The following is a 25,036-nucleotide window of genomic DNA, read 5'->3' as shown; positions in this document are numbered from 1 at the left end:
ATCCACGTCAATGGGATTCTCAACGATGATACAGGACCTCTCTTCACAGCTCCTCGTGACCATTGCACCACTTTGGCTGTGTGATGCATCCTTGACATGGGAGCTCACAACTCACCGCAACAAGGATTTAAGGTACTCTTGTTCAGCTGACCTAACCCGGTCCCTGTAGCCGCCCCACACTCCATCGCAGCTGGCATGAACTTCGAATTTCTCCCGGTCTCGCACGACCGGATAGCCGCAAGTGGCACTTTGGGCTGCTTTGCGCAATTTCCACTTAAATCTTTAATATAGCACATCTCCGATTCTGCTGATTCGGATTTTTGTCATTTTAGTTGTGTTTTATTTATTAAAAATAACAATATTTTTCTAATCTGGTGTGAGGTGACTTTTTTTTTTGTGTTTTCACTTTATTACTGTTTGAAGTGCTGCATTAAAATTTACACATTGCCTCTAGGTTACGCCTGACTGCTCTGTGCCAAGCTATCATAGGGTTGAGCCCAGGTTAATTTGGGGTTTGCTTGTGTCTCACCCTGACAAAGATTGTGGTTGCTGCTTGAGTAGGGATTCACCCCTCAACCAGTAACCCCCTTTCTTACATCAATAGACATGGTGACGACTGCGTCAGAATTAAAGTCTATAAAGGAAAGGATAAACGCTGTGCAGAGGCAATCTCTGCAACCCCTGTTGGAACCACAGGTCCTGTTAGTTAATCAGAAGGTCTGTATCTAAAACTGAGGAAATTACAAATTACTTTTTAATTCATGAAAATATGAGAGCTGCTTTGGAGCTTTCTGTGTCTTCTATGAAAAAATCCTCCCCCTGATGGGCCTACACAGAAAGACAGTCCTGAATACATGAAAGTAACTCCATCCTTACTAACTCATACAAAGAGGAGAAAGAGGGGAGGAGGAAGAGCATGTAAGAAGCCCACAGTCATGCTGCGACTTCCAGCCTCGACTTTGAAGGGCCAGAAGAATCTTGTTAGTCACTCACATAATAAGGTAAATTCTGGTAACGGCACTGTTGGCAATATTGACAATATTGGTTGTCATATGCCATTGGATGTGCCAAATCAAGTAAGGGAGAATTGTAACACTTTTCTTTTGAAATTTATAGCTAACAAACAATTTCTTGTAACATTTGGAATCTAAGCCCGATACATTGTTGGACAAGATCATAACCAATGTAAATCTGTCTGCTTCCGCAGTTAATCCTACCGGAACCATGGGCACAGTTCGCCACCTGTCGCAAGTGCTCTTAGTTATGTGCTTAATGTCTATGAAGATTCAATTTTCATAGAATAGAGAAAAATAACAATATATCCTTTGGTTGGCAAATACTGAGAGAACTCTTACTCATTCACTCACCTAAATCACACACATTCAATCATGGGGGATTCAGTACCAATTGAAAAAGCAGTGTGCCAGTACACAAGAAAAATATTAAAATGTTATGTATCAATTTATTAAAAGCATATAAAATAATTGTAGCAAATTAAAAAACAGTTAATCATATATAGTATATTTATGTTCAAAATCGAAAAACATCACACTATAAATAAACAAATGAACAAACTCAATAACAAAGACAATTAAATGAGAGTATTAAAAAGATACTACACTTTGTCATAAAGGGACCATATCTGTATGAGGTAACATTGGGGCTGGACCCTGATGTACAAAAGACAATCAATATCTAGTGTGGCAGCCCACTGTGCGGATTATGGTTCTATTGCGTTGACTCGTTTTGATGGTATTATCTTGATTTGAACCATCTTTATCAAGACTAAAGATATTACTCTCTGATCATAGCTTAAAAAGTAGCTGGACCAAAGTGCTGAAGTCACTTCTATCCTGAAACTCCTTGTCAGGGAATTTAAATTGCTTCTCCCAACACCAGAAAATATATATTTTTCAAACCTTGTATAAGGATCAATACAAAATGCAGATTTGAACAACGACTAGCCTCACTGTCCTTCTTTCGACATGGAATCTCCAGCACCATTGGTAAAATGCTGTCTACTTAGGCCTGAATGATATATCACAGGGTTCCTATATGCCCTTCATTTGATAGGGTCTTAAATCCTTTAGTATGGCAGCGCCACTCCGCATCCATCCGCTGCTGTTTCTCAATAAAGAATCATCTGCCCTTTAATGAATGGAGCCACAGCACTGACACAGCCAGTAACCTCTGAAAGAGTATGCCAAGCTCCTTTGTGAAGTTAACCCTGCTTAGCCGAACTTACAAGCCCTAACTATTCATAACTTTGCCTATCCATCTTGTAAAGAAGTCCTGCAATTACCTCTCAACTGTTCCCAATATGTTTTAGCCCTGACAAATGTCCCACCCCTAGCTGTTAATTCTATTGAGGACCTGTGGGCTCTGAAACACAAAGTGGTTCATTGGGTGAAATTACATTTGTGATGTCAAGATGAATTTTATATAGAGATTCTTTCAGTTTGATGAGTTGGGTGGACTGGCTGAATAGCAAGAACATGAAATGGGATTAATTTAAAAAATCCATTGCTTGTCAACTCTTTACTCCATGGTCTGAGTCATCTGGCACATAGGAAGGAGAGCAAACAGGCCCTTCTGCTGAGTTACTGTTATAGACTAAATTTAGATTTTTGCAAAGCCTGTGTACCATTACTCCCCACACAAAGGCGGTAGCTTGACCAACGGGTTGGCTACAACGTGGCCATAATTTATTGTTTTGATCTTCTTGAAGCCAATAATTCTGTGGACTGACTTCAATCCCCTGGTGTGTTGATTGGGAATACTGAAGTCACACTGGTCACACCAGGGACACATTGGTTCTACGAGAACTATACAAATGAAGAGGAGTTGAATTTGATCTCATGGAATACACCTGGCGCCCGTACTAAATTATTAAAGCCTGATTGGTTGAAATTTGTAAGCAAGTTTGTTTGGGCAAGAAACCTGGATGAAGGAAAAATTACACATTGAAGGATATTATTCTTATTGCCATGCGGCGTACTCTCGCCTGCAGACGGGGCTAAATTGGAGCATGGAAATTTGTATTTCTGTTAAACTCCCTTTTACCTGTGTTAAGGAAGTTTGAACTTCCTCCTCTTTCCAGGTGATAATGCTCCCATGTCTGGGCAGTATTGATATCTTATTGGCCAATTTCTATTATAATATTTGTACTCACTCCTCTAGTGATGTAATTGACTTATTTGATGCTTTCTTAGAAAATGTTCTTTTGGAAAGTAAATGGCCATCCTATATAATCTGGGTGTGAGATTATATAGTTTCAATCTTTGAGTTTAGTGAACGTCCTGTTTGTGGTTTTCAGGGTTCACACTTCTAATGTGACACATTTCAAGCAGTCAGCCTATGGGGAGACAATAAACAGATACATTTTGAAACATCAATTAATTTTTACATGTGACATTGTAAACAGAGATAAGATCCCACTTCCCACTTTTATTGGGCAGCCAAAAAGGAACACAATTTATTTTATTTTAGTCTCCTCTGACATTTCCTTGCATTTTACCAGTTTTAATGTTATCGGTAATTGTTCAAGTGATATCAACCCTCTGATGGCTTCATGAAATCTAAACCTTCAGATAGCTGTTCAAGCAAAAGTTGCTTGCAAGATTGATTACAAGAAAAGTCAAGGATTGAGCATAAAATGGTACAAGGTTAACCATGAGTCTTGTATACAAGATGTAACTATGAAGAACAAGATAGCTTTTTCCTCTTGCCTATCATATGATAGTGAGCCGTGTAACATTGTAAATGGTTTTGATGTGATAAGCACTACAATCGTTCATAAATTAACGTCCAACCTGCTATGCCCAAGAGAAAAGTTTTTAGATGGTTTAATGCAGCTTGCACAGTGGTGTAAAGCAATTGAAAGAATCTTTCAATTTATTTTTTCTACTGGCCTGTCTAGAGTGAATAATGTACAACGATTATATAAATCTAATCGGGCAGAAAAGAAAAGAAGTAAAGCTTAAACTGATTTATTGGTTGCTGGGGAAAAGAAGGACAACATGAGTTTTTGGGAAGTTATAAATCATCCTGTTTTTTAGTGACCATATAGCCCCGTAAATCTAGTTCCTGGTTCCAGCCGAGTTATCGGTAAACCATTTCACAAATATTTTGGAATCAGACGTTAAGTAAGGTCACTCAGTGGAATCTAGGAGAGAGGTTCCGCTAGAATCCCCAGTGCTGCAGGTGTTCTGTACTTTCGATCAAGGTTTAAAAAGTGGCCTCATCAATATTTAGAAGCACCTCCGGGAAGGCACCCGTGCCTGACTGTGTCCCAATAGATGCTTTTAAAACAAACATTAATTTACTGGCACCGCTTATTACGAATGTCCTGAGAATAGCTGTAATGGCCCTTTACCTGATTCATGGTTGACCTGACATTATAGTGCTTATTTTTTAGAAAGAGAATAGAAGTTTACACTCGTGTTACCATCTCATTTCATTGTTAGACTCTACTGCTAAAATCCTGGGACATGTATAGAATTAGGCCGAAGAAAATAACATCTTCAAGGAAGTTAAGTACAGTTTCCAACCAGAAATTGGCACCATTGAGTACTGTTTCAATTTGTACTTCTTGGCTGGGAAATATGTCATGTCCAGGGGAGGGGCATTGCAATTAGCCTTAATGGATCTCTCAAGTGCATTTGATCTGGTAAATCATTCTAAATTGTGGGCCCTTATGAACATAGGGGTTGAAAAGGAATTACTTTTCTTAATCAGATGTTTGCATTGGGGAGCCACTGTAAAGGTAAGGTGCGGTCTACTGGGGGAATGCACACAGCAAATTAGATCTAATCATGGAGTGCGAAATGGGTGCATCTTGGCTCCCTTTTAGTTCATGCGATACATAAATGTCATGTACCAATATTTCACATCTAGGGGAAAGAATATACCCAAGATTAGAAATCCTTTTTTACCCCACTGGTGTTGTATACAGACAATGCCGTATTAATTGCAAGAATAGCAATGGGGTTAAAAATCCTCCTTGGTTCTATTTTAACATTTATGGAGGATTTGGATTTAAAGGTACATTTCTCAAACTCCTTTGTTATGTTTGAGCGGAGTGAGCACAAACACTTTAGCACTGGTTAGCAGTGGTAAAGTGCCCAGAGTCCTAAGGCCAACAGAAATAAGGTCAGCAAAAATGGAGGAGGGGAGGCAAAATATTTGGGGGCAAACCACACTAAGGCTGACAGTGGAGAATACAACTAATTATTGGAATGAAACATGAGTATATTATGAAATTGCTGCACAGTTGTTGTTTTCAGGATACTGACCATAACATTTTCAGCTACAGCTCCCTGGCCATTGTGTTAGAAGTTCCCTTACTGTACTGAGAACAGGCCCACCCTCTTTAGGATCGCAGCATCTGTACTGTGAGCAGAATATCGTGTCAAAAATAACAAGGACCAAAATATCGAGAAGGTAAGTGCAAATAGGTAAGTATAGATTGAGTATTCTTAACTCCACATGAATGGACCTTGAAGATATATATATCGTGAAGGTACATATATGTGTAGGTAAGTATAGTAAAACTTTGCTTACCCATCGAAACTTACCTTCACAATATTTTTGTCCTCGATATTCTTGATGTGACATTTTGTCCACACGATATTTTTATCTCGATATTTTGTCCAAACACCCTGGGAATATATGTGTTCCGGTTTCCGCGACTTCCTGCATGCAGGGGCAGTCACAGAGGGCATTACTGTCAGGATACAAAGTCTAAAGGAGGAATAATTGCCTCGGTGCCTTTCACCAATCATGGTAAACATGCACACGTAAACCTGGTCTGTGCAAGCAAATCGATGAATCGCATTGTCATTACCTGGCACTGTAGTAGTAAACCTCCCATTAGAAATGTTGTCAGATTCAACTTTTTCCATTCGGAGAAATATTCAGAATATGGAATAAATGCAAACTCTAAAATAAAACAATATTTATGAAACATAAAGTAGTTCGAAAGCAACTTCGAAGAGCAGAGTATTTGTAGCTGGGCCAGGCACTTTTTATTTGTGTCAAAAATGTATCCATGTTTTGCACTACATCTGTTATATGCATTGATTACTTATTTATCCCAACTTCTTTTAGGAGGACATGTGAAAAGTTGCAGCATCCTCTCTGTGACACGCGTGAGCTGCGGAAGTAAGCTCTACACATTCGTACCGTTCTCAGGCTTTAAAACTTACTTTCGATCTTCTTGATCCGCATTTCCCAAGGAATAAACACGACCAAAAAGTTATATGCCAGGCGGAGAAATTTTTTCCACAGCTGAAAAAAAGAGACAAAATGTATTTTTTTAAATTTCACGGTATAAAACAACGACCATACAATGTGCGATCACAGTGTGGCACTGTAAGAACTATCACTCTTAGACAAGCATACAGTTTCATCTCTGTATTCTCAAGGCTTGGCATCAAATGCCAATCTTTTGCTAAACCTGTCATTCTGCTTTTGTTTACTTCTTCATGATGTGATACTATGCACATTGGGAACATTGAGCCTCATTTACTATTATTCCATTTTCAATAAGTAGTCACAACATTTTTTGCAAACCGACCTATGTACTAATGGGTTGGTTCCCAAAATACCGAATCACAGAGGGTGGCAGAACGACCTGCCAAATGAATATTTATTATCAGGTCGCATTTGCGACGCCCTTTGATTGGCTGCAAACCTAGGGCTGGTAGTCAGCAAGTAACAGCAGATCACCATCCCCATGATCACGTTGCAGAACCAAACTTTTTTTTCACAAAACAGTCCATGTTCCATAAAAGAACTGGCGCACTTTTAAAAAAACCTTTTTTGATAAAAAAGCTTTTTGGGAAAACTTCAACGTGAGCAGGCAACTGTCCCCTGACCCATTGGCTGTTTCCCTTAAGGCTACCTGTACATTTCCCATATGGGAACATGTCAACCGGGGGCCCCTTCTCCTTTGTGAATCACTTCCCACCTCAACTCAGGGGAGTGGAGCTCATCAATGGTGTGCAATCCTAATTGCAGTCATAAACCATTCATATATATCCGTTCCTAATCCTCTTATTTGCGATTCTGGAAGGTTCACAAAAGTCACTCCTAAAAAGGCATTTGTTCCTAAATAAAAGCCCCTTGGTAGTCGCAAACCCTGAGACTTTGAAGGGTCTGTGATTGCAAACGAGCCTTGTTCATCAGGCCCCTCATTCTTTCAGTCATATGATGCGATTAACCTACATAAATAGGTAAACATTAGAACTGTTACGCAAATCACTGTGTGGACCTTTCTGTGAGCTAGTCCTAAGCTGTTCAGTAGCCGGTCTGTTCCTATAATGATGTATGGCATCGTTGTTGTCATCAAGCGGCCTTTGAAAGGAGCCATCATTGATTTTCTTTCCACACTGACATTGATGTTCATTAGAAGATGTGCCTCGATGCGCTCTTGTTAACCACTTGAAGGCTACCGCCGGGAACTCCCTCTTATGAGCATTTACCGCGGCTGCTGATGGCAAACTGCAGTTCTGCTCATGGAAAGTGGGGACAGCCCTGAACGGAGGACGTCCTGCAGCTGAACCCGACATGGCAGGAGGCTGAATCCACGTTCTCCTTGTCAGTGGATGCACAGGTCAGGGAGCAGCAACAGGATGACATCCCATGAGCAGGGTTTTTTTGCAAGTGGGGCTGAACTCCTTAAAAGGAGCTCATACAGACTCAGGAAGGCTGCCAAGGAAACGGAGGGGCAGCCTTGGCAAAGGGCTTAGTCCCCACAGAACCACTGCTTCATATGGCAAGAGCTTCTAACAACCCTACATGAAAAAGGAATCAAGGGACCCTCTGTCTTTATAGGACTTGACTCTGACCAACTGGACCGAGAGGGAATTTAATATTTAGGGTCTGATGTAACCCAATAGAGGGGATTATAACTTGACCGAAATATAAGACATAGGCACCATTAGAAAGAGTCCTCTTCTCTGAAAATGGCAAGAAATTTGCCAGCAGGTGATGGCAATGCTTACCCCACTAACCATAGGGGAAGCTGTGGAAAAAATAAGCTTCCCACCTGGCATGCACTATATGCAAGCCCAATGAGGGATGGGACATGGAGATTCTGGGCCCAAATGGGTCTTGGGACATTTCTGACTAGCGCAGCAAAAATATTTGCATTTGGGGGCAACATTGCACCTAGATGTATTACAACCGGGCTGTGATGCCTGTCCAAGGACACACTTAAACAACAAAAATGTTTGTCATGTCTTGAGGGCAGGTTTCTCCCCACAGAAAAGCCTTTGTGGCTTCCCTTACTTGTTCTAACAAACTGGGTCCACTAACCTACGTTCTCATGGGACCTAGGATCACCATCAGCTTCCATATGTTTCTTAGACATTCTTTTGAAGCAGCCAGTTACTGCTTGCATTGATCATGTCAAGATGTTCTATCAATAATGTCTATGAGATATAGTAGTTGGGTTCTGAATTGTTAGAGCAGTTTTGAAAGATCTGAGCAACCAGACAGAGCATATTTTGGTAGAAAGTGAGCTCGAGAGTAATGGACCCAGTAGAAAAAAGTATCAAAACGTAGATGCTGCACTTGGGGTGGGGTTGGGTGCAGTGAGACACCCAGCTGACGTAATGAAGGTATTTTGGTATAGGGGTGAGTTTGGGAAGCTGAAAGGGCCCTTGCTTTGTCACCTCATATAGTGGGGTGAAAGAAAAAGGTGGGAGATCAACGATTAATGCTACATCAGTCATGTTTGATCTGAGCAAGTTAGGAGATTAGTGTCTTATCTAATTTGAAGGAGCTATTTGGATGGATTTCTTGCCTGTTGAGTAAATTAAATCTAGTTGCAGTGGCTGAATATTTCCATGCTCATAAATAAGTTGAAGTGCAGCCCAAGAATTCTCTTGGGACCAAGATGTCTGGGTAGAAGTGGATGGAGTAGGGGAGAGAGTCAAGTGAGGAAGCAACTAGAAAGTAGATTATTTCTGTATTGCATGAATTGAACATGAGAGAGCGGACCTCCAGCCCGTGGTTAAAGTGGGATATGAGAGACAATTTGGGTATCATCTGTGTATTGGTGATAGAAAAAGCCAAAGGAATTGGTGATATTCCCAATGGATGAGTTTAAAACTGACACCGATGGAGTGAGCAGTGCTGCGGGGCTCCACTCGTCCGGCCACACACCAGCTTCATCTTGCATGGATAGAAATTCCAATCCAGCACTAGAAGACATCTGCGGCCTGCCCTGAGCTAGAGGGCCCAGCGGCGACACGGAAGAGCCACCCTAGAGAACGAGAGAGCTGAACTTGGTGGCCGCGCCCCACTGCCTTGATCTGTCCTAAGATTGAAGAGTTCGAGGGTTGGGGTGCTACAAGAGGAGACCTTGGCCTGGGCACCTGAGACCGCTTGACGCCATGAGGACCCCTGTTGCTGCCCCTAGAGGAAGACGGCAGGTGTGACTCGACCAGTGGCTCCAGAGCCAGGAGGTCTAAGTCGTGGGGTTGGGCGAGAACACAGAGTGGGACAACTGGCCCTTAGAGACCCTGTGAGGAGCAGGCAGTCATGCAGGAGAGCCGCTGCCGCCACCCTCGCCTCAAGAGCCGTACAGCCAAGGAGGACCTGACGGCAGCCCTGCAATGAAGGTGAGGCCTGCCCTGCTGTGGTCCGCCCTGCTGGGGATCGAGACAGGGAGGGAGGAGACGTTTGCGCCGCGCGGCGAGGTGTGATGCGGCTGACCTGATTCCTGGACTCCTGCTGGGCGCGGCCTCTATGATGGCCTGCTGTGAGTAGGCTGTGGGTGGCAATTGAAGAGAGAGTGCAAACTATGACTGAGATGAGGGCTTGGCAGCTTGAAGCTGCGGGTCACTGACTCATGCTGCATAGCCCGATTGGCCTACCGAAGAGGGCCATAACTGTTCCACATAGCCTTAGCTCGAGCCACTGAGGAAGTGTGGGCCCGTTGAAATTTCTTGTAGCGGTACCTAGCCCAGTACGGACTGGATAGCACCCATAAGGGTGAAGGAAATTGAGGGATAGATGCTTGAAACTGGCATACCGATCACTACTCAGCGGCACAAAGGAAGGTCTCTGGAGCCAGAGCGACAGAGGTTGGCCACCGATACGCTGCCTGATAAAGGAGAGGCTTTCTGATTTCGAGGATTTGCTGAGCCCAGCTGGGGCATACTAATCGGAATAGTATTCCCAGCAAAGACCTATAATTTGCAGCTGCGTCTCTGTCTACTTGAGATCACCACGACCTCAGGCCCATAGTTGCCCCTGGAGCGCTCGTCCTGACATCATTTGAGCAACACGACAGACAGGTAAAGGGCGGGGGCTGCTGTTCAGGTGCTTTAGCATTGTCTTGGGCAGGGCATACTGAGATGAATATAGGGTATGGACTTCACTGACCATAAGGTTGATGTAAGCTGGATAGTATGTTGGCCAGGGGGCTACAGGATCGCTCCCCACAGTTGCACATTGCGTGGGTAGCCTTCCATGACTATGCTCACTTCTTGTATTGTTTGGATGGGGGATTCTTATCTGCTAGTCCTGGGGAAGGGGAGTTGGGGCATCTTTTACGATGTTGAGAACTTGAAAGTTAGGGTTATTTGGGTTGTACATCACTGCAAATGTTTTCTTTTAATGGCCTTGCTGGGACGGGGGTAGAGGAACAAGAAGGGAGATCCCCTTGGATGAAACTATTTGAACCATGTTGGACCCCATAGCAAATATTTCCTCTCCAGGAATATCCAAGGAATGCAGTCCATGGCCAAGAGATATAATGTGTTTTCCTACTTGAATAGGCGAGGTATCCAAATAGCATTATTACAAGTGACACCCTTGACAGCTAAAGAGGGGATCGCACTGCAGGGTAGAAGGCGGGGTCGGGCCTACTACACTACTTTTTCAGCATATGCCAGGGGGGTCCTGACTTGGATCAGAGCAGTGGTTCCTTTCCAGCTTGTAGATCAGATAGTTGACCCTGAGGGTAGATTGTTAATGATACCTGGCCGACTGGGAGGACGAGACACATCCATGATGAACGTGTGCGCACAGAATGCAGACCAGGGTGCATTTTTGGTGAACCTGTCCCGATGATTGGCACCTTGCCTGACCTTCCCGACAATGTTGGAGGGGACTTCAACTGTGCAGCGGATGTTCACATGGACAGCTAACACCCCCCCTCTATGGGATTCACTGACTGTACATACAGCTCGAGTGTTTAAACACTTCCTAAGGCTGCTCGTGTGTAAGGGTAGTGTCAGACTACATTTTTAACATTTCCTGTTTTCTATTTTCTTTAAAGTTAATTTGCGCCGCTTTTCCCTGTTTTTATTTACCCTCTTTCTTGCACTATAAATTGGTTCCCTCACCGCTGCTTAGCGGGTTATCCCCAGCGCGTTAGGCGCCTGGAATTGTGCTCTTTTAACAGGCGCCATCTTGGATAGGGAAGGCTGCTAGTTTTCTAGGCGTCCCAGCGCTCCTGTTTGCAGGTGGTTCCTGAGCACAGGCAATTACATAGGGAGCCTTTATAAAGGGCCCTCTAGGTTGGTCTTGCATCCTAAGGCTGCTCGTGTGTAAGGGTAGTGTCAGACTACATTTTTAACATTTCCTGTTTTCTATTTTCTTTAAAGTTAATTTGCGCCGCTTTTCCCTGTTTTTATTTACCCTCTTTCTTGCACTATAAATTGGTTCCCTCACCGCTGCTTAGCGGGTTATCCCCAGCGCGTTAGGCGCCTGGAATTGTGCTCTTTTAACAGGCGCCATCTTGGATAGGGAAGGCTGCTAGTTTTCTAGGCGTCCCAGCGCTCCTGTTTGCAGGTGGTTCCTGAGCACAGGCAATTACATAGGGAGATAAGGGCTTGGTGACTCGTCTACAGATGGTGCAGAACGCTGCCGCTAGACTGGTCCTGGACCTGCCTAAACGGGCCAAGACTCATCAGGCAAGAAGGACCTTGCATTGGCTCCCTATTGAGTCCAGGATATCCTTTAAGTCCCTGACTTTGATTTATAGAGCCTTGGCAACCAATCGGTCTGGGGGTATGAAGGATTTGCTGGTCCCCTACATTCCCCCCAGAACTCTCCGGTCGTCAAATAAACTTCTGCTTTCAGTGCCCAGGATACGTAAGGCTAGGTGGGGAGGTAGAGCTTTTTCAACTCTTGCTCCCAGGCAGTGGAATTCCCTGCCTTTGGAGATAAGATCTCTTCCATCGGCTCTGGCTTTTAGGAAGGCCCTTAAGACCTGGCTTTTTGCCAAGGCCTACGCTTAGATACGATCTGCCTCTTTTTCGAACTGTTTTGTTTAGGCGCCTTGATGCCTTCGGGCTAAGTAGCGCGATTACAAGTTTCCATTCATTCATTCATTCATTCACTGGCAGGGACATTGGGGACTGACAGATTTGTGGAGGCAGATGAACCCGACTGGGAGGGATTACTCCTTTTTCTCAGGACTTCATGAAGTGCATGTTTGGTTAGATGTTTTCCAATGTATCCCGGAAGTTCATAGTTTAGTTCAGTTAATCGAATACTTGAACCGTATTATATCGGACCATTATCCCGCCCTCTTGCGACTGCAGTGGGCCCAACCTCTCCTGTCCATTCCCACATGGAGACTCAAGCCTGAATCACTAGAGGACCAAGTCTTTTGCGAGATGATACGGGAGAAAATACTCTGACACTTTGCTGACAATGCTGGTACATTGTCCTCTTTGCAGGTGGAGTGGGACGCCTTTAAGACGGTCCTCCAGGGCCATTGCCTGGCGGAGGCAAAGGGCATTCGACACACCCTGCTGGGGGAGGTCTGGATGGCTGAAAAAGCGCTCAGTGACATAGAGATACAGTGCCTGGAGCAGACGGACTTACAGACGGCACTCTTAGAGGCAAGGGAGGAAGTGATGACCCAGGTTGAATACCTTAGATATTTTTACTATAAACAATACATGGACAGGACACACACTGACAGGGAAAAATCCGGCTCCCTGCTAGTCTGTCCGGCTAATCCGTCCAAACGGGAATCGACAATAATGGACCAAGAGAACAAGTGAGGTGGCAGAGTATACTCCCAGGTAGGTATTAATAGTATATTCATTCAATACTACTTAAAACTTACCACTGAATATGGTGGCGGCCCAGGCTTTTCTGGGGGTGCTCCCTTTACCACACCTGGGAGAGGAGGAGGCGAAAGTCCTGTGTGACGATATTTCCCCACAAGAAATATTATACGCCATTAAACATATGGCGTGAAATAAGACCCCAGGAACTGATGGCTTTCTGGTAGAATTTTACGCCACCTATGCCTCAGAACTAGTGCCTAAGCTGGCGGAGTTGTACAAAGTGGCCAAAGCTACAGGTATCCTGCTGGATACAACCAAAGAGGCAGTGATCGTCCCTATCCTGAAGCCAAGTAAGCCGGTGAATGATCGCTTAGTGTTAAGACCTCTGACGATGTTGAATAGCGACTATACGATCCTGAGCAAGATCTTGCCAACCTGCCTGCTATCCCATATGGCACGCTTGAGACGTGCGGACCAAACAGGGTTTATCCTGGGTCGTAACACGGCGTCTAATATTAGGCATCTGTTGGCGATTATGGAGGCACATGAATATGCCTGAGAGGACTCAACTGTGTTTGCTGTCGATATCAAAAAATATTTCGACAGCCTCGAAGGGCACTACCTCTATATGATGATGTTGTGCATGGGATTGTGAGAGCGCTTTGTAGTCTGGACGTGACTGATATATATACCAGACCAACAGCCAGGGTACGTACGGTGCGGGGGACACGACAAGGGGGCCCCCAGTCTCCGCTGCTCTTTGCCATGGCCATGGAAACCTTAGCGGTGGATGCGAGGACTGGTAGGATGTTTAGAGGCATAACAATAGAGAAACACTGTCACAAGATAGCACTGTATGCAGAAGACCTGTTGCTCTTCTTATACGATAGGGAGGATGCCCTGAGGGTGGCCAGAATCATGCTGGAAGAGTTTGGTCACCTGTCTGGGCTGCTGGTTAATTGGCAGAAATCCAAGCCCTTTCCTATGACGTGAAAAGAGAACCCCTCAGCGCACCTACCTATTGTGCAGTGGGAATCCCGGGATTTGACTTACCTGGGGGTCAAGATCTTCCACAACAAGGATGATCTATTAGAGGGCAACGTAGGACGCGCAATTAGGTCCCTGAAGTACTCCATAAATTTCTGGAAGGCACTACCACTTTCTGTGATGGGGTGAATTGCCCTCCTGAAGATGGTAGCTCTTCTTCGGCTTCTTTATTTTTTCTCCACACTTCCACTATGGATCCGAGGGACACAGTTTAGGGAACTGAAAACCCTGAGCACAGAGTTCATCTAAGGATTGGGACACTAGAGGGTGGCATTAGCTACAATGCAGAGCCCAACAACGGGAGGAGGTCTTACAGTCCCCGTTTTGAGCTGTATTATATAGGGGCCCAACTGCAATGTTAATTCATGGAATTGCGCACAGAAGCAACCTGGATTATACTCCTGTTCCCTCCGTGCCACCACTTCACGATCTTCTGGGGGTTCTCCTTCTGGTACGATGACCCAACACGAATGACTCACATGAGTTTTGTATATTGATGGGGGTGTTGGAATAGAGGGTTGCAAAGAATACTCACTAAGATCCCATACTCGAAAGAACTGCCTTTGGATTTCCTGCATACACTTCTGCACTGAGGTAATTGGCTGGGTCTAGATCAATGAATGGAGGTGGGGGCGAAGAGGGTTGGGCACCTGTACAGGGACTCAGAGCTACTCCCGTTAGAGAACTTCAGAGCAGAACTCGACTTACCTCAGCGGGCACTTCCTGCTTCATAGGGCACCCACGTTGGCGATAAAGAAGTACTGTGGTGGGGGATCCACCGAACCTGCAACATCCCAGTGCTGTCAATATATGGTGCTTTCGGCAGGTACCATACGGACTGTTTTATGTTTATATAGGGCTCTAAGAAGGGATCAACAACTACCCCTGCGTGCACTAGGTGAGTGGAGGACCTCAACATCCCTAATAAAACGAACGAATGGGATAAGATCCTAGAACAAACACCAAAGGTTTCTAGAAATGCACGTTTTAAACTCATTAATTATTACATACTACACAGGGCATACTTGATACCCGAGCACATAGGTAGCAACATGTGCCCGTTGCACCGATGATAGAGCCCACATTTTTCATGTTTTGGGCGTGCCCTGCACTACACACCTTTTGGGAGGGTGTCGTACAAACGGCTGAGGAGTGCATTGGGAAGGAGAACTTGTGTACCCAGGGGCACTTTTTACTAGGCTGGTTCCCCACCCTGCAAAGACAAAAATAATGGGGAGATTTCAAGCTCTAACATATATCATTGCCAAATGCGAGATAGCTCGGAATTGGAAGGCAACAGGAGTCCCACGATTGAAAGTATGGATGAGGGAGCTAATAAAGTGGGTGGGCTGTGAGGGAAGGGTCCTCCAGAGAGAAGCATACAGGTGCATAGGGAACATAGATGGAGTCAGAGGAGCATTGATAGATTGGCTAATCCAGAGCCGGTGGGCTCTCTAGTGGGATCTCCACAATGACTTGTATTACTGAAATCTGGAGCCCTGCTCAGCATTGAATTCCTTATAATGTAAGTTGCGAGCCTTGCTTGTCCACAGAGTGGGGCGCCCCCCTAACCCAAAGCCTAATGCTGTAGCCCATTTGTTTTCTATTTTATCAGTAAAGCAGGTTATTACATGTGATGTGGTGCACTGACCTAATGGGGAATAATGGGAGCGAGGGGGGCCGAATGTTTGTTTGCTGTTTTTGCTTAACGATGATAGATTATATTAATCATTATGTCAGAGATTACCAGTCTCAATAATGCACGGCAGTTGTATTGAATACCTTGCTTTTCTCTGAAAACTCAATAAAATCTGATTTAACAAAAGAGACTCCAGAGTACTGAACCTCATGTGATGCCAACCAGCAGGAGTGTTTGGATTATCTAGTCCAGATGGCCAAAAGATAACGAAAGAACAGTTTGCGTTAAATAAAAACAATTTGAGCACTGACTCTGTGATTAAAAAAATGATTAATGTGGATCATAGATTGGGGTGGTCAAAAGTGTCAAATGCTGCAGAGAGGTTAAAAATATGAGAATAGAAGAGCGGTAGGTATAGTGTACAGGGTTTTAGATGTTAAAGTTGTAAGAGAGAGGTGTTTATATAGAGTGCAACACCACATCCACATTAAGGTGAGTCAAACAGATTATGAGTAGCGAAGAAGGATGTGATTAGAGAGGCAATGCAATTGCTAGGGTATGGGGGTCAGCAGTAGGTTTATGAAAAAGAGTAAGACCAATGCAGACTTGAGGCAAAGAGTGCTTGTGTTTAAATAATGATGGAACAGAGAGAGCAGGATGGATAGTTTATGAGGGGGGGGATCCAGTTGATGGATAATTATGGGACAGAATGTTCAGATGGTGTGCATGCAAGGTAGGTTAATTACTGAATATGGGTGTTGGGATGAACTCAATAGGAGATGAGAGAAGGTAGAGAACAGGGCAGAAAGTGTGGAAGGTGTTGGAGTAGGGTAGGGCAAAGGAGGCTGGCTTAAGAGTGCTGTGATTTTAGTTCCAATGAAAACTGTAGGAAATGTGCCTTTTCGCATGGTCACACCAGATGTTTCAACCGTTTTATGGGCCTGATTTTTTCCTGTATTAGGGTAGACTGCACTATGACACTTCTAGTCCATGTGTGTGATATGTCCCTAATACTGTACTGTAAATTTGGTTTCACCCAAATAGTTTATGTAACAGCAGAGCAATTGTAAGTCAGCGCAGAAAACTGCACAACGTATGTGTTAGTTAAATGTTATATATGTCCTGCAGTAGATATTTACACCGCTTATACCTGATTGTATAAATCTCCCTTTCGGAATGTAAAGGGAATTTAATAACATTTATTTATTAAACAAATTAATAAATATATTTTAATGTAAAATATAAATGTAAAATAATTCATATTAACCTGGAACTAATAAAATAAAAGTTACAGCACATGAGTTCCTTTACTGAAACATGTATTAAATAACAATAACATTTAAATATATTAATGTTCTTTATAAATCTTAATTTTGAAACAGCAATTTACAAAATGTCGACCCTTTCTGATAACTAACCTTTTTACTTAATTTGTAGTAAACATAATAAAATGTTCAGTCAAATCAAGTCAAATCAAATCAATCTTTATTCGGACGCCTGAGAGGCAACCATAAAAGCACATAAAAACACATTTAGCAATGACATCTTCAAAGTTTACGGCGTAGAAGAAGCAGAAATACTAATACAAACATATGTATAAAAGGTGCATTGCCAGTGGAATAGTCTGGAATAATATAGGAGTATTAGCATGTAGTTTGTAAAGACTGAAGAATAAAATAACATGTCACAAATTCTGCCTGTGCCTCACTATCAATTTTAAGAAAATGACAATCTGTTTGGCAAACAGTTCTGTGTCCAATAGTTGAATAACAAGGAAAGCAGGGCGACATCTACATAAGCCCCAGATTTTCAAAATCGGGATTAACCACTGCTTTCTCAATTCCTGGTGAAATTTACAAAACAATACTGTATGCAGTGTGGATTGAGAGGAGGTCATTTCACAAGGACATGGCTGGAGATGTTTTTCCCAAGTTTTAGATGTAGGGAAAGTAACCAAATGGTGGAAAACATTTCATCTTAGCCTTGTTAGAAGAAATCTCTCATAATCCGTAAAATTAAATGTTAAATAAGGCTGAATTGTGAGAGTTGTTTGGGTCAATAAAGAGTATTGTACTGTAGGTTTATGGGCTTCGTTGACTAACCTCAGAGATTCTAGCTGAGTAAGGCACAGCTTTTTAAATTGCTTCCTAGGAATTTCAGCAATTTTCAGCGGGGAAAGGTAGTAGTGTGTCATACCCAAATCGCCTAAGAAACTCTTTACATAAGAGATCCATCTAACCTTATGTGCTCTATCTAGGGCAATACAATCTTTAATAAATCCTTGAGTAAAGGTAGTAACTTTGGAAGTCCAAATGCGGTGCCATAGTAGCAGGGGTTGAATCTTTATCAGATCTGATACAAATGGCAGCCCTGCTTCTAAGTGGCATACATAGGTCAAAGTGGTCCGCGGGACTGCCAAAAGAAAACGTAGAAACCTGTTTTCTACCTTTTGGACCTCTTCCATATTCGCATAGCCCCAAACACCAGCCCCATAGATTACACGGCCGATACATTTTGCCCTGTAAATGTCCAGGAGTTCGACAGTAGGTCGTCTACCTAGTTTGCTAGCGAAACTAACCAACGCGGCTGTTGTTCTAGCGAAAGTGAGTGTTCTAGACTCAATGGCACTTTTCCAGGAGCGTTTTTGGTTGAAAACAATACCCAGATATGGATACGTGTTAGTGCTCTCTAGTTTTTGGTGATCTACAAAAAAGGTCATTTTATTCCTTTTCAATGACCCGAGAGACATTACAAATGTTTTTTTAATATTAATCCTCAGGTCCAAGTTCTCCATAAATGAGTGATATTTTGCTAAGGAGCGCTGCAGTTCAAGCGGGGTTCGCGCGAGAATTACTGCGTCATCCGCATAGAGTAGAGCCGGTATAGGACGATGATCTATAGTGGGGAGGTCCTTAGCCCCAAGTAACATGGCTTTCTCCAAACCATTTGTGTATAAATTAAATAGAAATGGGGCCAGGACACATCCCTGTCTAACACCGCGCTCCACTCTAAACGATTTTGTCACTTCCCCCCGCAAACCATATCTCACGCAGGCTGTAGCATCTGAGTAGAGTCCGCGCAAGAAAAGTATTAGGGGCTCCTCTATTCCCATGTTCTCTAGGATGTTCCACAGCTTAGTATGATTGACACAGTCAAATGCTGCGGAAAGGTCGACATATGCCAGATAGAGGGCCCCTCCTTTAGCACTAAAATATTTGTCTATCAACAGGGAAAGGTTAAGGGCATGCTCTGTTGTTCCCAAACCCTCGCGGAACCCATACTGTAGATCAGAAAGAGCTTTGTTATCCAGTGCCCATTGCTGCCAACGCTCTAAAATAACTCGACCAGCCACCTTCCTAAGTGAATCTAGCAAAGAGATAGGACGATAACAGGATGGCAGGTGGCGGTCCCCTTTTTTAAAAATAGGGACAAGAATTGATTTAGTCCAAGAATCAATGGGGCCCAATGCACAGGAGGCTTGGAGAACCCTCGTTAAAATTGGAAACCATAAGTCCATAGTAAATTTAAAAAAGTCGACTGGGACCCCATCGGGGCCTGGAGCTTTGCCATTTTTGCTAGCCTTTAAGGCTTGCTCCACCTCCTCGTATATAATGTTAATTAGCAAGGGAGATTTTGAGGTATGTGATCTAGGGGATGTTAAAGGAGCAGCGGTTGAATGGAGGCTGAATATCCGCTCAAAATATCCAAGCCACGTTTGTTCGTCTATCGCGACCTCAACAGTGGGTTTAGGCGTAGTATCACTTAAAAAAGGGGACTTTACCACCTTCCAGAAGGCAGCAGCGTCCCCAAGAATAGATGTTTTATGTAATTGATCCCAAAGTTCTTTCTTTAGGTCATTTTTCCTACGTCTTAGGGCTTGTTTATAATTAATTCTGGAGGCTGCAATTTCCTCGCTGTTCCTTACCTTATTGTGAAGAACAGTTTTTAGGTTCTTGTACGCCTTGGTGCAAGAAGAATCAAACCATCCCTTGGGCTTTCCATGTTTAAGATTTACAGATAGAGAATCCTTTATTGCAACCAATAATGTTGCAAAATTGTCCATAATTCCCTCATTGGAAGTACCTGGGTCGAGACATTTATTAATCGCTGGCCCCATTTTTTTAACCAATGATATTGTAATGGCCATCGGATCAACCTTTTGCCATCTTAATGAGTATCCATTCAGTCTGTCTAAAGTTAAATTATTTTGGGCTAAAGTTGCCTTGATGTTAAACCTCTCTCGGGTGTTAGGAGTTTTTAGAACGAGACTAATTGGATAGTGATCACTGATAGCAATATCGTGGGTTTTACAGGTAAATAGGTCTTTGCCTGCCGCCATAGAAAGAAAAATAAAATCAATAGTAGAAGGCCTGCCTCTTCCATTAAAGGTTGGTAGCACCGGTATAGGAGGATTTGTCATATTGTTAACTAGTGCAGGATCTAGTCCGCCCAAGGTCTCATTCAAGAGATATCCAGGTGGAGTATGTGAAAAGTGATCTATCGGGGCACCATTTTCATCCGCTATACCGCACACTGTGTTAGCGCTATGTGTGCATAAGTTTTGATTGAAGTCCCCGCCCCAAATTAGAACCAACTCCTTGTGGGTTTTTAAGAGCAGTTCTTGATAACAATAATGTATTTCCTTGGTTACGTTAGCCAGATCAAGCACCGAAAGATTGTTGTAGAAATTCACTATAACCAAGGCTTTGCCCGTGTTCCAATGAAGGGCAAGAATTTGAAAGTTTACACTCAACATTATAGGAACCATTGATGTAAAACGGAGGGTATTAGAAACAAAAATAGACAAACCCCCCTTGGCCCTACCGGAGGGTGAAGGCAAAGCTGGCGAAAAATATGTTTTAAAACCCTCAAGATGTATTTCAGCAGATGCCCATGTTTCCTGGAAACACAAAATGTCAAAGTCATAAATAAAAGCAAGCCAGATATCATTCAGAACCTTTTGGCGAAGGCCGGCAACATTCCAAAAAAGGATTTTGAGCAGTGAATCATCTTTGTGGGTCACAACATCAGTATTCGTTCTTGGGGGATCCACTTGATTAAGACACTGGATAATGGGTAGAGGGAGGACTTCAGACATTACGGGACCCCTAGACATATGGTCCGACATGTGCTCCGACACTACAATAGGGGTAGGTGGGTTACGCATCAGCGTAGATAGCAGACCCTCCAGGTTAAGTCAGTCCACTCTCTCCAGTTTGGGGAGCTGATCATAGTAGTTAAAGGTCGGAATATTATAACATAGTCTGGGGCCTTAATTTCTGCCCAAATCTGGTAAAACTCGGAGTTGGGTATCTGACAAATGGGAAGGAAATTGGGGGTAAAAAGAGGTCAGATCCCTAACTTGAATCTTAGTGTTGGCACTATATGGGGTGGAATTACAGATATGATGGATCACTCGCCTATCCCTAAAGTTTATAACAATACAGTCTCCTGTCACATCCTTTATGCTACGGCCTACCCAGCTTAGCCTTCTTGCAAATAATATTTCCCCAGAGATGGTGGGGGGTAACGGTCTATTCATGTTCAACCAGTGGGCAACTTTATTTCTTAGCTCGGGAAATACTTCTGTTTTGCCCTGTGATAATTCTGGAACCCCAACTAAAACAACAGTATATGGTATTGATTGGGGGGGTAAATCGATATGTGGGAATGACTGGTTCGGGGCTGGTTGCATGGATCGTTCCCTAGGGGGGCCTGAGAGGCCAGTATTGTTACTTACACAGTTCATAGTCTCAGTAGCCCTTTGTGGAATAGCTTGCCTTGCTACCCTGGATTCAATCGGGCCCAGTGGAGGAGGTAAACTGATAGCAGTCGGGGTAAGCGATACTAGGGTGCTAGGGCGAGTTGATATTAAACCACTTTTGGTTAGGTGAGAGTCGGTATTTGGTTTGCCCATGGGATATAAGTTGTCATCCGCTTGGCCAGGACTAGTGCAGAAGATTTTCATTGTTTTTTCCATGTTATCCATTTTTTCCCCTAAACATTGTACCCTTTCCAAAAGTGGCGTCATTAAGGACTTCATAAGATGTTCAATTCTTTCAAAAAGGTTCTCAGTTAGTGGGAGAGGGGGAGATGGAATAAGTAATTGATCAGAAGGTTTATCATGCGAGCCACTATCCTGAGATGGTATGGCTGCATTCATAGGTACGTTTTTGGCTGCTTTTTTCCCTCTCATGACAGTGGGCTTTTTGTGTTTGTTGTCGCCGGAGGAACATTTAGGTATTTTAGCAGTCTTTGCGTTTTTTGTAATGTGCCCGTCCCTGTTGGAATGTTTTAAGGTAGACCTGGCTTTCTGCCCTCTTGTTGTTACCCTCGGTGTATGAGGTGGTAAGCTTAACGGCGGGGGTGACGCAGAGAAGGGGTTGACTGGAAGCTCACAAATCGAGGTTAGGGGAACAACCCCTGAATGGGGGAGAGAGTTGGAAGGCGATTCATTAGAAAAGATAGTGGGGGACAGTGATAGTCTGGGTAGGTCTGGGTTAGCAACAGGAGAGTCAGTGAGCAGAGCAGGCATAGCTGACTGGGTGATAGGGATAAAACAAGGTCCCGGCAAAGCCACAAAAGACGGGGCCAAGATCGAATCTTGAGAATTAATAGTTAGAAACGAAGTATTGGCCGCGTGTAGGGTGGGAAGAGTGCCAGCGGGTAAAGAAAGGCGGCGTTCAGTGTTTTCGATTGCATTGACAACCACCCCTATTGTTTTCTGTAGCATGCGGTCAATGGCGGTCAGGCTGGGTAAGGGTTTATTTGCAATCTCAGTGTGGTTTTTGACAAGTATAATGCCTGAGGGATTTTTCCTGCTCATATTTACGCTAATTAAACCACACAAAACAAATAACAGTGGTCAACAAAAATGTACCAAAACCTATGGAGGTGGCCCGACCCGGCCAGTCCGGCCACTAACGGCCACAAACAGTCCCGCCCTTGTCCACGGGCTTCTCCCGGCGCGCGACCGCGCAGCAGATGTGTCGACCAATTAAATTACGTGGGCGGGAAGAGGATGCAGCTGGTTCAGGTTACGGGGCTGCTGGTCCTCGCAGTACCGGCCTCAGCGTCCACCCACAAGCAGCTGACAGAAAGGTTCTGAAGTCACTTTCCCAGATAAAACTCACAATAAAAAAAATATATGAGTAAAACAGGGCAGGCTTCCAGGGATTCGCAAAGCTCCCACGGCGAACGGCTCCCACGAAGCGGGGGCCGTGAGGAGTTAAGTAGCAGCAGGTAGCGTGGGCGGGAAGAGGATGCAGCTGGTTCAGGTTACAGGGCTGCTGGTCCTCGCAGTCCCGGCCTCAGCGTCCACCCACAAGCAGCTGACAGAAAGGTTCTGAAGTCACTTTCCCAAATAAAACTCACAATAAAAAAATTATATGAGTAAAACAGGGCAGGCTTCCAGGGATTCGCAAAGCTCCCACGGCGAACGGCTCCCACGAAGCGGGGGCCGTGAGGAGTTAAGTAGCAGCAGGTAGCGTGGGCGGGAAGAGGATGCAGCTGGTTCAGGTTACAGGGCTGCTGGTCCTCGCAGTCCCGGCCTCAGCGTCCACCCACAAGCAGCTGACAGAAAGGTTCTGAAGTCACTTTCCCAAATAAAACTCACAATAAAAAAATTATATGAGTAAAACAGGGCAGGCTTCCAGGGATTCACAAAGCTCCCACGGCGAACGGCACACGAGAAGCGGGGGCCGTGAGGAGTTAAGTAGCAGCAGGTAGCGTGGGCGGGAAGAAGATGCAGCTGGTTCAGGTTACGGGGCTGCTGGTCCTCGCAGTCCCGGCCTCAGCGTCCACCCACAAGCAGCCGACAGAAAGGTTCTGAAGTCACTTTCCCAGATGAAACTCACAAAAAAAAAAAAGATTATATGAGTAAAACAGGGCAGGCTTCCAGGGATTCGCAAAGCTCCCACGGCGAACGGCACCCCTCTTTAGCAAGTCAAACAGGCAAGTGAAGAGACCAACAGGTGGTTTAATGGAAATTAGACATATGACAGTGCCTCCACAGACCAAGCAAGGGTCCACAGTTTCAGCAGGTGTCCTCGCCCACTGATGGCGGCAACCGACCACCGAAACACCACCGAAACACCCCACAGCACAGCACAAGCCACAGTCTTTCAGCAGTCTTTAAGCAGCTGGCAGAAGCAGTACGGGCACTTTAGAGAACTGCCTGATCACTGCTAACTCACCGCTGGTTCAATACTGGCTCAATGTGGGTTCCCCGTCAGCAGCGGCACTCACCTTCCGGGAAGATCAAAGAGCCACCATAATGCCACGTCGAAGACCGCTGAGGACCACTGAAAACCTCGACACCCGACACCCTCCAACAACGGGAACCCGGCACTGTTGCGAAAATGGTAACATCGGCACTCTACTCAGTACTCCATCCAGTGCCAATAATTTCCACTGCGAATCGCTCTCGAGCGGCTCAAGGCTCAAAACACACCCCGGTCGGCAAGGTTCCAAAGGGACGATACACTCGCTACTCCGGACAATTTTCGCAGTAACTGCCGCCACCGCTTTCACCGCTTTCAGCAGCTTCAGTTGCTTCAGCTGGTTCCAGTGCTTTCTGCAGCCTCCGCAGCTTCGACCGCGTCAGCCCCGGCAGCCACTCTCCGCAGCCACGACCACAACCCGGAAACCAACTTTATACTGTTTAATTTAAAACCATAAAAGTACAACATCACCAGCCAAAACATTAATCCTTGAAATAAACAACAAATTCCATCCAGTTCATGAAAAACATTTCATCAAAGAATTTTAAAATTGATCATAATTCATATATCACCTACAATTCTTCTCTCTCCCACTGCCCCCGCAAGAAAACAGGCAATTGAATAACAGCCTTTTATACCTGGTAAAAACTGTAAATACAAGAGCGGTGGCCTAACCTATTTAAAACTAAGCATCTTCAAAATAGGGTGAATATAACAATTCCATAGAGCTGTATAGATTGGACAAAACATAATAAAGTGTTTTGTTCGGAAACATTGTCAGATCTACAAGGGCAAGTGTCAGAATATTTTGTCCATACCGATGACATGATAAATAAATGATGAAAGAGATTCCTCCTAAATCTAGTAAGGAGATATCCTCAAAAGTTTGATAGCCCAGCACATAAATATGGGGCGATTGACAAAGTAGTTTGTTTCATGACAGAGTGCCTTACTGAGTGTTTCAACATTGCTCCTGCTTCTCTCTCCATCTGTCTTCTCTGAATAAAAGCTTTAGTAGTCCAGGTGACGTCAACCTTGGTGATTTTAGATGGCCGGTTAAACAACTTGGGGTGACCAAGAGCCCTAAA

General features: G+C 44.2%; 1 protein-coding gene across 1 annotated transcript in view; it reads right to left on the bottom strand.

Annotated features, from left to right (window-relative positions):
* TMC3 (transmembrane channel like 3) overlaps positions 1-25,036 on the bottom strand; it is a 530,883-nt gene that overhangs the window by 321,660 nt on the left and 184,187 nt on the right. Inside the window, exon 4 of the mRNA XM_085646348.1 lies at positions 6,207-6,288. Within this exon, the coding sequence (XP_085502474.1) occupies positions 6,207-6,288 (82 nt within the window). The remainder of the gene's footprint in view (positions 1-6,206; positions 6,289-25,036) is intronic.

Source organism: Triturus cristatus, chromosome 3_1 (genome assembly GCF_964204655.1).
Source record: "Triturus cristatus chromosome 3_1, aTriCri1.1, whole genome shotgun sequence".
Taxonomy (NCBI): Eukaryota; Metazoa; Chordata; class Amphibia; order Caudata; family Salamandridae; genus Triturus; species Triturus cristatus.
The sequence above is the reverse complement of the archived record's forward strand: the minus strand, read 5'-3'. Positions and strand labels throughout refer to the sequence as shown.